The following is a 14,358-nucleotide window of genomic DNA, read 5'->3' on the forward strand; positions in this document are numbered from 1 at the left end:
TCTTATGATTCCCTGCACTCTGCCGAAGGTTTGGTTATGAGTCTTAGCATCTGTTTTGATACACTGCTAGGTAAAGTCTTTCAGAGGCCCTCTGTGGTGGGCTCTTGGCCTGTTACTTGTTTTCTCCTACATCCAATGTCCATTCCATTTGTCTTTCTAAGTGAGGATTGATCATCTTACCCCAGGTCCTCTTTTTATCTTCTTTAGGGATATAGATTTCAGTATGTTTATCCTATCTTATAGGTCTATACCATGTGTGTCTTTCAGCTTTTGGGATACCTCACTCAGGATGATTGTTTCTTGGTCCCACCATTTGCCTGCAAATTTCATGATTTCCTTGTTTTTAATTGCTGAGTAGTATTCCATTGTGTAAAAGTACAGTTTCTGTATCCATTCCTCAACTGAAGGACATCTGTGTTGTTTCCAGGTTCTGGCTATTACAAATAAAGCTGCTACAAACATGGTTGAGCAAATGTCCTTGTTGTGTACTTGAGCATCTTTTGGATATATGCCTAGGAGTGGTATAGCTGGATCTTGAGGAAGCGCTATTCCTAATTGTCTGAGAAAGTGCCAGATTGATTTCCAAAGTGGTTGTACAAGTTTGCATTCCCACCAGCAATGGAGGAGGATTCTCCTTTCTCCACAACCTACACAGCATGTGTTGTCACTTGAGTTTTTGATCTACAGACTGGGAAAGAATCTTCACCAACCCTATATCTGACAGAGGGCTGATATCCAGAATATATAAAGAACTAAAGAAATTAAAAAGCAACAAATCAAGCAATCCGATTAAAAAAATGGAGTATAGAGCTAAACAGAGAATTCTCAGTAGAGGAATACAGAATAGCAGAGAAACATTTAAAGAAATGCTCAACGTCCTCAGCCATCAGAGAGATGCAAATCAAAATGACCCTGAGATTTCACCTGATACCCATCAGAGCTGCTAAGATCAAAAGTATTCTTAAGTACCTAAATTTTGTTTTGTTTTTTGAGACAGGGTTTCTCTGTGTAGCTTTGGCTGTCCTGGACTCATTTTGTAGCACAGGTTGGCCTTGAACAGAGATTTACCTGCCTCTGTCTCCCTGAGTGCAGAAATTACAGGTGTGTGCCACCATGTCCGGCTGTACTCTTAATTTCTTATTTGCCCATCTAGGCTATCTTCCAGTGATCATCTTACCCATCAACCATCATCCATTTTGCTCTGTCAGACACCACACTTGTGTTTTTCCTGGGTTTTAGTAGTCTTGAATGAATTTCTGCTGTCAGCTTAGAATTCCTAAATGCTGGTGTTTCCAATTGAGATGTCAAAAATAACTGAGAATAAAATTTACTTGTATATGAATGATTTTTAGAAGATAGTTTTCTGGTCTTCATGTTCTCAGTTTTTGTTTGTTTGTTTTTTGTTTTTGTCAAAGACTATAAAAACAAGAGGTATTACTTACCTAACTGAAAAGAATTATCAGAATCTTAATAGTGCATATTTTTATTAAAGTTAAAATTTGGTCATTATAAAGTATGTTGTGAGTATTAGAAAATATAAAGAAAACAGATTACCTAAAATTAAACCATATTAAAATAGACACTATTAACATTTGGTAACCATCTTGCCAAGCCCTCTAAGCAAGCTTTCTAAGTGATAGCATATTGAAAGACAGGCAGTGGTAGTGCACACTCCAGAGGCAGAGGCAGGCAGATTTCAGAGCTTGAGACCAGCCTGCTCTACAGAGTGAGCTCCAGGACAGCCAGGGTTACACAGGGAAACCCTGTCTTGGAAAGAAAAATGAAGAAAAGAAAAAGAAAGATGTGTGTACTCACATAGTCATACATGTTATGTGAATATGCAGATATAATTTTCCCATATTTACTATTATACTATTCCTTTTCTCTACGTGCTCGCTTATAATGTGCTATGAACAGACTCTAGAATAACCATGTATGGCCACTTGCAGTTTATTGGAGTGATCCTTTCAGTGGTCATTTAGGTCATTTTTAGCATCTCACAAATGCAAATGATGTTGCAACAGTCATCTTTTCTTAGATCAAGTTAAATGTACATTTAAGATGTTTAGACATAGAGGCTGGGGCAGGTGGCCCTGGGAGAGTGCTCAGTTAGGTTACACAGAACCCTGGGTTTGATCCTTTGCACCACATAATCAGTGGCGGTGGGGAATGCTTGTAGTCCCCGTACTTGGGAGGAAGAGGCAGGAGGATCAGAAATTCAAGGTCTTTCTGTGCTACACAGTGAATTCAAAGTCAGCCTGTGATACATGGGATCCTGTTTCTAAATCAAGAAATAAATAAGAAAGTTTAACTGGTTTGCCCCAGAGTCATGTAGTTATTTGTAAATCTAGGATTAGACACCAGGTCTCCAGATTCAGGGTCACCTTGCCTGTCAGCAAAGGAAAGGAGCTTATGTTTCTTGGCTTCAGTCTAACACTCATTTGATAAAATATGATTTGCTTCTTGTAGCTTATAAATAAAACTGGTTCTATTTAACAGTTGCTGTTTTGATACTAGGTACTGATTTGATGCTTATGACACTTACGAGCTTACGGCACTTTTCATTAAAAACAAGAACAGTGCACAGACTGTGCCTTACACTCACTGAATAAATAGAATTGAGATCATCTAGGAGATAGGACCTAAGTTTTTCTGGTAATGATTGTGTGAGTTGAAACTAGTAACAGTTTCTTAGAACTATTTCTACTCTAGAGAATAAAATCTTAATATATAAAATGAAAATGACATTTGGGTTCTCTGAAGTGTAAAATGGACTTGAAATCATCAACGTGTCTTATTGGAACAAAATCGAAACCATGTCAATTGCATCCGTCAAATTTTTAAGAAAAAAAAAAAGCCTTCATTTCTTGACAGGGCTCATAGTTCAAGTCATTTTAGAGCTAATTTGGCCGCTTTGTTCTATATGCACAGTCTTAGTGTTGACCTGCATGCAGCCTCATTGACAATCTTGTTTTTGTTCTTTATGTAGAAGTTAGTTGGTAAGAATCTGTGCTCTTATTTCATCTTTTGAAGAGATTTTGGTGTTTTTAAAGGCTGCTATGTACCTCAACAAATTGGGGGAGGTGGAGAGAGAGTGTATATGATAGAACCCTCCTTTTCTCTCATTCAGGATTTTATGAAAGGTCTTAGAGGAGAAAGGGGCCCAAAGTCAACTGTCACTGTCTTCAGCCTCTTAAGTTTGTTGTGTAAGGAATCGGCATTCCTTCTTTGGGTTTCTCTGATTGACTTAATTGAAACAAGACTTGCACATCAATTATCACAGCAGTCAGCACATGCAGAGCTGGTTGCATAACTGTGAACCATTAACTAGCAAAAACAAGTATCACCAGAAGTGAGTCTTATTCTAGTATCAAACATAACAGCCCTTTAAAATCCACTTTGGAATGTTGAAAAGAGATAAAATGAAAACTTCAGAATGATTATTTATTGGGGAACAAGGAACCTCCAGTTTTATTCACTCATTGTAGCTCCACTTTCTCATTTTAATGCTTAGTCCATGGCCAGGGTGGTAAAAGATGTCCTGCACCTACAGAGATGGCAGAGAGGAAGGGACATCACCTTTCTGTTTATTGCTTGTTGCAATTTGGCCTGTTTACAGACAGAATTGCGCTGTGGGTGCTTCTAGTGGAGAGAAGAGGAAATCAGGAGAGCAGCAAGAAATCAGCATTTACACATGGCCTATGAATTAGCTAATTTTTAGCATGCAGTTAGTTAAGAAATGATTGCAGCCTGAGGAGTCATGACCTCAACTTTTCATCAGCTCCATGGGATTGTGCCTCACTTTGGAAATGAAGAGGTATATGGGAAGTTTTAATTGTACCTGTGTGATTTATCCCTAGTCAGCTCTTTAATTTCTTCTGGCTGTCTGAGGTTTCCGACATGCTGTAAATTTCCCCAACTTTTTCATTATCTGCAATTTCTTTATGACTCGTGAATCGGAGTGGAGAGAGAGTGTGGATTTACAGCGGAGATAAACATGTCCATAAAGTCTGTATCTGTGTCAGTAATTGTACTGCTGTCAGTGACTGTCCTGTTTTACAGGCCTCTCTGGGGAAAGGTACAGGCTTCACCAGCAGCAGCACTGAAGTGTTTGATTTGCATTAGCTTGCTAGATTAGGTAGAGATGCTGGGCTAGGAATTGATGTTGGACCTTGGCCTCTCTTGTTTGCTCACTTGCTTGTTTGTGGTCAAATGACTCCCTAGTATAAGACTTTGCTGAAACTGGAACATGGACAAGTGATGTTCATTCCCTAAATGAAGACACAGCTTAGATTGGTATTAATTTCACTTAAGTGTGGAGAATCCTTTCTGACTTCGTTTTATACAATGGTTTTAAATGCCTTCCTTTTCCTGCTGATAACTAAACTTCCCTGTCCCCATTTTCCTTTTCCTAGCATTTTAAGATTCAGTTCCTCTTTCAGAACATTTATTTCTAGCTAAAGTTAAAATGAAGACTGTCTCTGCCATGTCTTCTCAGCTGTTTTTCAATTGTCTAAAGTGGTTTGCACAAGAAGGGCAGACTTAGAAAAATGTCTCAAGATTACCTGACTTTAAGAAGGCTTTATAGGCGCAGTGGCGCAAGCCTGTAATCTCAGCACTCTGGGAGGCAGAGGCAGGTGGATCTCTGAGTTTGAGGCCAGCCTGGTCTACAAAGCGAGTCCAGAACAGCCAAGGCTATACAGAGAAATTCTGTCTCAAAAACAAAACAAAAACAAAAAAGGCTTTTTAGATCTGGTAGCGTATGATATGGTGATGCACACCTTCCATCGTAGCATATTCTGGGGTGGCAGAGGTGGGCAGATCTCTGAGTTAAAGCTAGCCTGGGCTAAACAGCAAATTCCAGGCAAGCCAAGGCTGCATGGTGAGATACTGTTTCAAAAAAAAGGTGTGTTGGGAGGGTTGCTGTTTTGTTTTGTTTTTATTGCAATTTGGGAAGAAACTGAAAATTAAGAGAATTATTCTTTAAATAGGTGGAACCACAGTCCAAATGTTTTCCTTCTAGTATACTTGATATTTAAGCAGACCCTTCAGAATCAGAACTCCTTGCGTACACTGAGCCTTTTGTGAGGTTCTCTGAAAAGCCAGTGCACTGAAGTATGAACAGAAGGTATGTGATAAGCTCAAGTTGTAGCGACCCACAAGTCTACATGGGATGGGAGTCATTTTGTTTGGCTGATCTCCCCATGCCGCTGAGGTCTTTATTCTGCTTGTGTTGTTTTTTGGCCACAGCTGATCACAGTCATCTACCAGTAGATGGGAACGGATAGATTAATGGAGATATGGGTTTGAGTTCTTTCCAGAAACCATGAGGAAAAATATACTATTTTTTTTAAGGCCCAAATGAAATTTGAAATTATTGGGGCGCTGCTGGGTTTGGTAGCTCACAGCTATAATCTCAGTATTTAAGAGGATCATGAGTTCAAGGCCAGCATGGGCTTCAAAGTATATTTCAGGTCAGCCTGAGCTATATAGTAAGACTCTGTTTATGAAAAAATTATCCAAAAGTTTTGATTTTTATCTCTCCTTTTGTCTTAGTGTAGTTTCTTCTTCTTAATCATCAATGGGTTAACTGCTGTGTTTGGTTGTGGCCTGTGATTTCAGTCATGTCTTGACCTCCTTTAGAACAATAGGGCCCCCTTTTAGTTTCTAACCCCTTTTCTTTCCTATCAAATCAACATTATTCTTCATAGGATAAACTTGTAAAACTACAACGTCACCTAATTCTTTGGAAAAGTTGTACTGTAGGGTTACCATAGCCTGTATAACACAGTAATCTAAAAGCAACAGCGTCTCAAGTTAGTCATTTAACTTGTTGCTACCTACATCTTGTTTTATGAACTTAAACTGTTTTCCTTAGTGAATGCTTGTGGTTGACATCCATTTTGATCCAAACCTTTCTGTTTTCATTGTCAGCTTTATGTAGTCTGATTATAAGTACAGAAAGTTTGGACCAAGTTAGAGTTTCATCTGTTATGTCTGCTCATGTCAAAAGAAGGTGCAATTTCTAGATGTGTCTGATGGAAATAGGCTTTATAATTGCTTAGGTTAAGGAGCTTGTTATTACTAAGAAAATTTCCTACAGAAAACAGTTTGATTGGGGCAGGAGAGAGAATACATAACTATACAAGGAAGCAGAGAAAATTGCCTCAGTCCTGCTGTCACCCGTCAAAGTCAGTAAAACAAAGAATTAATTAGACGTGGAGGAAAATGTCATTTTAAAGAAAAACACACTTAAAAAGAAGTATTTCAGTGCTAGTGTGAGCATTACTGATCTTTAAATGGGATTTCTCCATAGCCTTATTGAGTTTAAAAATACACATGCTGAGACGGGCTCAGTCACATGACTCTACCTTCAGCGTGGACAGGCAGCCTTCTCAGTGGCATCCAAGAGTAGCCATGCTTGACACTGAAGCTCAGTGTTCATCTGCAGACTACTTATAGAAGGAATGGTTCTTGTTCTTCATGTAGCATTTTTTTTTGAGATCCCAGAACTCAAAAAAAGCAATTTAAAAGATTTAAAAATTATTTTCAATCACCAAATAAATAAATTAATGTCAATATCACAGATAAGTCAAGAGAGAAGCCCTGAAGAAATGCCAGATGGCTCAGTGGTTAAGAGCACTGTTTGGCCTTCCGAAGGACCCCGGTTCAATTCCCAGTTTCTACATGGCAGCTCATAACTGTGTGTAACCCCAACTCCAAGAGATCTGACACCTTCACACTAAAACACACAAAATAAAATTAGATAAATTATTATTTTTTTTTAAAAAAAGGCTTCTTTTTCTTCAGTTATAAGAAAACGTAAACACCCAATGAACTGCCTCTGTGTATGCCACTGTATTCTCTCCCTCTCCAACATTTGGAAATAAATTTAAGCAGCAATGCATTTTACCCTTAAATATTTTCTCCTAAAAATAAAAAAGAAAATGGTTCTGCATAAACATTACATTTAAGAAAAATTATCTTTTCACTTGACTTCTTGATCCTAAAAATCTTGGATTATTCTTTCTCTATTTTTAAATTTTGATTAAAATATAATTACACAATTTCCCTATTCCCTTCAACACCTTACATTCCCTTTCCCTCAAATTCATGGCCTCTTTATTATTATTGGTGTGTGTGTGTGTGTGTGTGTGTAGAAACATAAATACAACCTACTAAGTATGTTCAATCTTGTTTGTATGTATGTTTTTAGGGCTGATCACTTGATATTGAATAACCATTTAGGCAGCTCATCCCTGGGGGAGACTGATTCTCCCTCTCTCAGTAGTCATTAATTTCCTGTAGCTCTTCTCTAGGTGTGGGGGTCCCATGGGATTGTGTAGCATTGTTTTTTTTTCTTCTTCTGATAAATCCAATATTTTTTGTAAATGCCATTGTGTAGTTTATTAAACATTAGTACCAAATTCTGGACACCAGCTTTCTTAACTATTTTGCTACTTTTTCTGACAACATTCACCCAAGTAGCTATCCTTTTCCTCCAGAATATTGAGTTCCAACTTGTTTCTTGACAGCAAGCTTTATCATGGACTCTTTATTTGAGATATTCTTCCCTCCTAGCCAAATTAACTGTAGAATTGATCTTTTCTCTACTATCTACCACGCTCTACAATTAGAATATTTCTGAAACATAAAACGACAGGCAAGCCCATTCCCTTCGAAACAAATCAACCGGCAATCCCATTCCCTTGGAGTACACCCTCCGCGGTTCTCTGTTGTTCTTAGGATACAGCAAAATCCCTTCCGGCCCTCTACTGTGCTCCCTCTCGCCTTCCTCACGTCTTGGCTATCTCACACCATGCTCTCTCTCTGAGCAAGTGCTTTGCAGGTTCCAAGGGAGAAATGGTGAGGTAAAGAATTCCGGAGCAGCTCTTGGGAGAGAGGAAATTTGAGCTAGTACTCATGGCATTTGCATGCAGGTGGGAGGAGGATACTTCATACTGGGAAGTAAACTTTTAAAGTACCAAGGGCAGTCAGCGGTGGTGGCGTATGTGTTTAGTCCCAGCACTGGGGAGGCAGAGGCAGGTGGATCTCTGAATTCGAGGTCAGCCTGGTCTACAGAGTGAGTTCCAGGGCATTCAGGGCTACACAGAGGAACTCTGTCTCAAAAAAAAAAAAAAAGTTTTGAGAACAGCAAGAAGGAGCCACATTGTGACCAGCTTAATTGACCAGGTGGTCGTTGAAATACAAAAATAAATTTAAAAAACCCTCAGTTCTTTTCAATTTTTAGGGAGCAAGCTGCTATTCCAGAAATATTCAACTCTTTATTTTGCTGGACAAAAGCCTGTGATAGATACTTGTAGTATGAAAAAGAGAAGTATTTAGTTTTCTGATTTCTGTATATTTGCCAAAGCAGATTCTAAGATATTAGGAGACAGGGAGTTGATGCTTTGTTTTACACAATACCAGGGAGTGGTGAGCCAGGGGCTAGATTGTGTTTTCATTGTGCTTGATATACACAGCCTTGCCTACAAGGGGCTTTTAGTGTTGATTGATTGAATGATTATGGAAGGTCTGTGTGAAATCTAGAAGTTAGAAACAGTCCTCACCATTTAACAAAATAAAATGTGATCTGTAGATGATACATTTAAAAAAATATTGCTTTTAAAACATAATATATATAATATTTACTTTAATATTTTATAATTATTAAGCTTTTTAATAGACTTAAATTAGCAATAAAGCTAGCAAGAACAGTTTTCAGCAAACACATGGAACTACATAGCTTCACTGAGAAACATTTAAAAGGATCAAAAAAAAACAGCTTTGAATGTCGTGTGTTTATGTTGCTTTCAGTGGGGAAAAGCATCTTCCTCTCGTTTTTTAAAGGCAACTCCTTATCTTCTTTGTAGCACTCTGCCTGCTGCACACTGCATGTTTTTGTCATGCTTACGGCGACTGGATTCTCATCCTCCCTATAGGATCAATATTAAACCAGCCGCCTTTACCTCCTCGATCCATATTAAACCTGTCTTGGAGAGAGTCTGCTTATTGGATAATATAGCTACACCGGGGCTCTATGACAATATCTTTTGCTGCCTCATTAACTCTTGAGCTTTAGAACAAGATAAAACTGCTTTAAAGCCTCTTATCTGATGTCTGGTGTAACCTGCTGAAAGCGGGGGTGCCATTAGTGTATGTTGGAAATCAAATGGCCCTCTGCAGTGCAGGAAGTACTGATTAAACCTCAAGTATCCCTGGAGAACTCTGCAGCTGTCAGAGGGGTGGTAGCTGTCCCTTATGAAAAGGGAAATCTGGGCCAGAGGTCCCAGCGGGGCGGTGCTTTGAGAGTGGGCACGTGGCTGCCCCAGCTGTTCTGCTTTGCCTAATGAATTGTTTTACAAGCAGAGGCTGGGTATTATCATCACAAGCTGCCTTCCTGAGGGACTGGAGCAGGCCACATAATAAGTAACGTTAGTGATGGTAATTGAAATGTGATGGCTCTCCTGAGATCTTTCCAGCCCTGGAACTGGTTGGCACTTGTGGATTGTCTTGTCTTACCCAGGTCCTATTAGAAGTGTGCTCTCCCTCCCTCCAGTTTCATGATACTGTTGTGTCATTTTTTTTTTTTCTCTCTCCTGCCCGCTATGGAAATTCATGAACAAAGGCAGTGTTTGGAATGCTATAATGGCTTCAAGTACAAAAAGAATCACTTTTACTTTTAATTTAAATTATGGACACTGCAACAGCAAAGAAGAGCCACATTCCTTTGAAAGAGCTCTCTATGGACTCTTAAGGGAATATTATCATAAATTTATGATTATGATATATGAGTAATACAAGCTCTCCATATGAAAAAAATTTAGATAGCATGAGAGAATATAAGGTCAAAGAAAAAAACACAATATGTGTCCAATTTATCAGAGGTGACCATTACCACCCCACTTTCTCCATGAACACTTCCAGACATGTTCTGTACTTAGTCAAGTTTAGATGTTATTACACAGCTGTAGGCTCATAATTTACGACATGTTGTGACTTTTCACCCTACAGTGTATCTCAGAGAGCTTTGCTCAGGTCATAGGCCTCCTTCACTGTTGTTAATTGCTGCATGGAATTTCATTGTCTTGAAATACCAACTCAAGACTCTTAGGTAATTGGACTTGGACTTTATAAGTTAATACTTGTTATATTTGGTTGCATTCATGATTTGTGTTCTTTGGTTCTCTGATTTCTCATGTGATTTTTTTCTTCAATATTTAATCCAGGATTATTTTAAAATAGGAAATGCCTGAATGCAAAACTTACAGGGGATTAGCTTGAATCTTGTCATGTGTCATCAGCAAAATATTTTATACTGATATATTTCCTGCTGTGTATTTTCCATCCTTTACTTTGGTGAATGAAAAGTGTTCAATACCAAATAGACAGGAGAAACAACTCTGAATGAAAATGAATTAATGTTTTCTTCCTTCATTTTCTGCTTCAGAAGTACCATGAATCAAGTTTTTAGGTGCATTAATGAACTTGAAAATGGAAATGAGGAGTTAGGCTTTTTGTGAACTAACAAAGCAAAGTGTGTCTCAAGAACTTTAAGGGCCTGGCAGGGAGTGGCAGTTTAATGAATAAAGCAAAGCAATTTTCTGGGAGCATTTCAGGTCAGTGATAGGAAAAATCAGTTCTTTTCTTGGGATAACAAACCTAGTTTTAGTAGCATATGACTTCAGTGGGAGAATCTGTTTCCAAGCTGGGGTAGAAAAGTTCACGCCTGTTAAAATTGGGGACATGCTGTCCTTGTTGTCTGACATTGGAACAGTGTATAGCTCCTAGTTTAATAATAATAAGTACTATTTATTCTTGGCTAAGTCTTCAGTCAGTTCATGAGCAACAGGTACAGAGATTTCTGAGGCTTTTCTAGGTGTTGGAGCGCCTCCAAGCCTGTGCTGTTCAAAATAGTTACCACCAGCCACGTGTCTGTTGAAAGTAATTAATTAAATGAACTTTGAAACCCCTCAACCACATTGGCAGGAGCTCAGTAACCACATGTAACTTACAGTCAGCTACTGTATTAGTGGCACCACTTTAAACTGAAGGTTTGCAAACTGGTCTACAACTATTTTATTTTCTCTATGAGCTAAGAAAGAGCTTTTGTTTCCTCTACAAGCTTTTACATTTTTGTGAGGGGGTCGGGGGACGTGTGGGACAGTGAAGGTTGCGAAACAAAAAGTGAATATGGCCTCAAAGCTTAACATATCCAATGTACTAAGCTTTAGAGGAAAACTGACTGAGCCTTGGACATCCCTGACTTTTTCTGTCCCCTGGCACCAAATTCAGCTTTCTGGTTAAGTTAGGTTAGGACTTTCCCTGTACCATCAGAAAGTTGTGAATCTCTTGAGTAGGTCTATAGACTGAGCACGAGGGGTTGGAACTCTAGAATGAGACGGCCTACAAGTGTTTGTTTCCTGGAGCTAGCAACTTGGACGAGCATTTAAAATAGATAAAATATAATTATCAACTTGCTTAAACTTTGTGACTAGAGCTTTCTATTTAACAGAACCCCATTCTGATTCTGAACCCCATTTTGTGGCTCCTGACTACTAAATTGTTCTGTCTTACTCTGAAAGAAATCTAATGACTGTACTTTAGGAAATCATTTACCATGAATGTTTTTTTTTATTTGATTTTATTTTTAGTGCTGGGTCTCAGTACTGCTCTCAACTTATTTTGGTCTTCTAGGAAGAACAAAGCAAACGGAGTTGACATCTGAGAAATATGTTTGACTAACAGTCTTTCATTAATGTAAGGCTCCCTTTAAAATGAGCATCTGGAACTTTTGGGACAAATTAGAGAATTAACTTGTTGCTTTCCACATAGGATCTTGACATTCATGAGGTGCTTTTATGAGTTCCAAAGTTTGTGATAACCCTGAACACATAATTTTTCCTTTGAAAAAAAGGCATAATTAATTAATGAAAGTTATGTCATGCATTTGGGATTTTATCTAAGTCATTCTATAACTAGAGGTAACTAAAGTGGTTTTCCTACTAAAATAAATGTTTTGATAAAACATGCTGAATTATTAGTAAAATTTTAACTTGAATTTGCCTGAATCCTCAAGAGAGGTAGGTGCCAAATTAGGAAAGGAAGCTGTAGGTCATCAAGTGAACTAAACAGAAAAAGGCAAACTTCAACAGAGCTCTGGAGAAAGAGGCAATCGGGAGAGGAAAGGAGGACTATGATTATGAAACAGTATTTCCAGAGACATCTTCATGAAGTAAAAGCTCCCTTCAGGTGAATTAGTGAATTGTAGCAGGGCACCGTTTAATTTTATCACTAAAGCTCTATTGATTACAGGTGGTTATGGTGTCTGAGGCTGCTCATGTTAGAATTTAAATCACCAAGGTTCTAGCCCGTCAGTACCATGCCTCTGCCATTCTTTGCCAGCAGCCTGTCTCTCGGCCCTTTATGCTCCTTAAGGTTTTTCTTACAGCTTTTATGTGTGTCCTCTAAATTTGTGCCTCACTCTTTTACCTTGCAGGATTAAGTGCTTCTATTCAGTGTCTAAAAATAATCTCATTGGAGTCCTCCTTCAATAAGGTATGACAAGTGACTTTTAGATCTCCTCATCCAGTAAAAGATCTTATTGCAGGACCAGAGTTGGACCTTTCCTAGAGCTGTTTACCAGGCTTTGTCTTTAGCATTTTATGATGCTGGTGAAAATAGGGCAAAGTTACCTGTTCTTAAGTATTTGTTCTCCAGCTGACAGTTTACAAGTATTAAGGAAAAGGAACTTTTCTGTAGGTTTGGAAGTTATAAACCATAGCCATTAAGAAGACCTTCCCATTGTACATGATGGAGAGAACCTGAAATTCAAGCTTTTGAGAAACTAGACACTTCTACATTTCGATCTCAAAATATTTATAAAAACTGTAAAAACAAAACAGAAAACCTTGCCCTTGCATGGCAGCATGTACCAATAATCCCAGCGCTTGCATTTGAGAGCCTGGGAGTCAAGAGCTGAATCTGAGCCAGCAAGATCCTTTTTCAAGATAGCAGTGAGAAATCCAAAATGGTGTTGGGGGTGAGGTGGCTTGCCCTTTATCTGAGACTTTTTTTTTTTTCCTGAATTGCCTTACCACTTTTTGAAAAGACTTTTTTTTTTTTTTTTTTTTTTTTTTTTTAGTGTGCTAAGGCTCTGAGATTAGCAGTGAATACCCTTTTTTCTCCAGACTAGATTGTACATTGCTTGCGTTAGTTTTTCATTGCTGCAGGGAAATGTCCCAGAGAACTTACTTAAAGGAAGAAAGTGTTATGGAAAGTGGTGGCAAAGGAAAGCTGCTTGTGTCATGGCAACCAGAAAGCAGAGAGACAGAGACAGACAGGAAGAATAACAGCAGATACCCTTCAAAGCCATGCCTTTACAGACTTGCTTCCTAAGAGCCCTTTCCGCTGTGATTTATCAGTACATTAAATCTTCAGTGATGTTAGGTGCCCTTCAGTGTGATCCTCTGTCAGTAGTGTCAGCTAGCTGGAGGTCAAGCTTCTTGTGTATTGGGGAAACACTTAGTACCCAAATCATGGTGTTAACACAGTGTGGAAATCAGTCTGACTCTGTCAGCTGGTTATCTGGGTTTCCACCATTAAATTGCCAACACTTAGCATAATTGGAACATAATAGATATCATCCATTGTCTGTTCCATGCTTTTTCTCTTTCATGATTTATGTAAACGAAGGCATTTTCATTTATTATAGTAGAGTACTTATCTAGGATGGGCAAACGCCTGGATTTGAACCCTTTCACTCCTCTCCCCCGCAAAAAAAAAAGGGTTGAGGGAAGGTCAGTTTTATGTTGTTGGGAAAAGATATGATTTTTTTTTTCTCTCTTCTTCTGGTTTTAGAGACTACATTGGGTTCTGCTTCTGTTGTTTAATACCAGTGTGTGAAATGAGTGCATGCACAGTGGCTGTCACCATCTGTATATGCTTTGATTTTTATTTGATAGATATAAACAAGAGGGAAATCCTACTAGGCTTGAAAGCTACAGACTGCCTTACATAGGAACTACCCTTGTCCTTTTTGTTTTGTTCTTTATTTTTTGCGTTTATTTATGTGTGTGTGAAGAGAGCTATGGCGTGCTTGTGGAGGTCAGACACAATCAGAGCCTGTTCTGCTTGCATCACGTAGATTCCAGGGATTGAGCTCAAGTCGCTAGGCCTGACACAACAAGTGCTTTTACCTACTGAGCCACCTAATTGGCCTTTTAAATTTTTTGTCTGTCCTCTAATTTTATTCAGAATGAAGCTGGTTTTGCAGAAATTTGTAAACTAATCCCTAGGGGTCACAGTTCTGTTACAGCACACGCAGATAGTTGAACAGTCTTACAAAAGCACCAAATT

General features: G+C 38.6%; 1 protein-coding gene across 11 annotated transcripts in view; it reads left to right on the top strand.

The window, feature by feature from the left end:
- Window positions 1-14,358, top strand: part of Lin52 (lin-52 DREAM MuvB core complex component) — an 87,676-nt gene that overhangs the window by 28,473 nt on the left and 44,845 nt on the right. For 2 of the 11 annotated variants that reach the window (XM_060387853.1, XM_060387855.1), the window contains one exon: window positions 12,500-12,558. The exons of 7 other annotated variants lie outside the window; for them this stretch is intronic. In XM_060387853.1, the coding sequence (XP_060243836.1) occupies window positions 12,500-12,558 (59 nt within the window). Of the gene's footprint in view, window positions 1-12,499; window positions 12,559-14,358 lie in introns of those variants that run through there. 2 more of the 11 variants (XM_060387860.1, XM_060387858.1) reach the window with 2 other exon arrangements.

This window comes from Meriones unguiculatus, chromosome 7 (assembly GCF_030254825.1).
Source record: "Meriones unguiculatus strain TT.TT164.6M chromosome 7, Bangor_MerUng_6.1, whole genome shotgun sequence".
Classification (NCBI taxonomy): Eukaryota; Metazoa; Chordata; class Mammalia; order Rodentia; family Muridae; genus Meriones; species Meriones unguiculatus.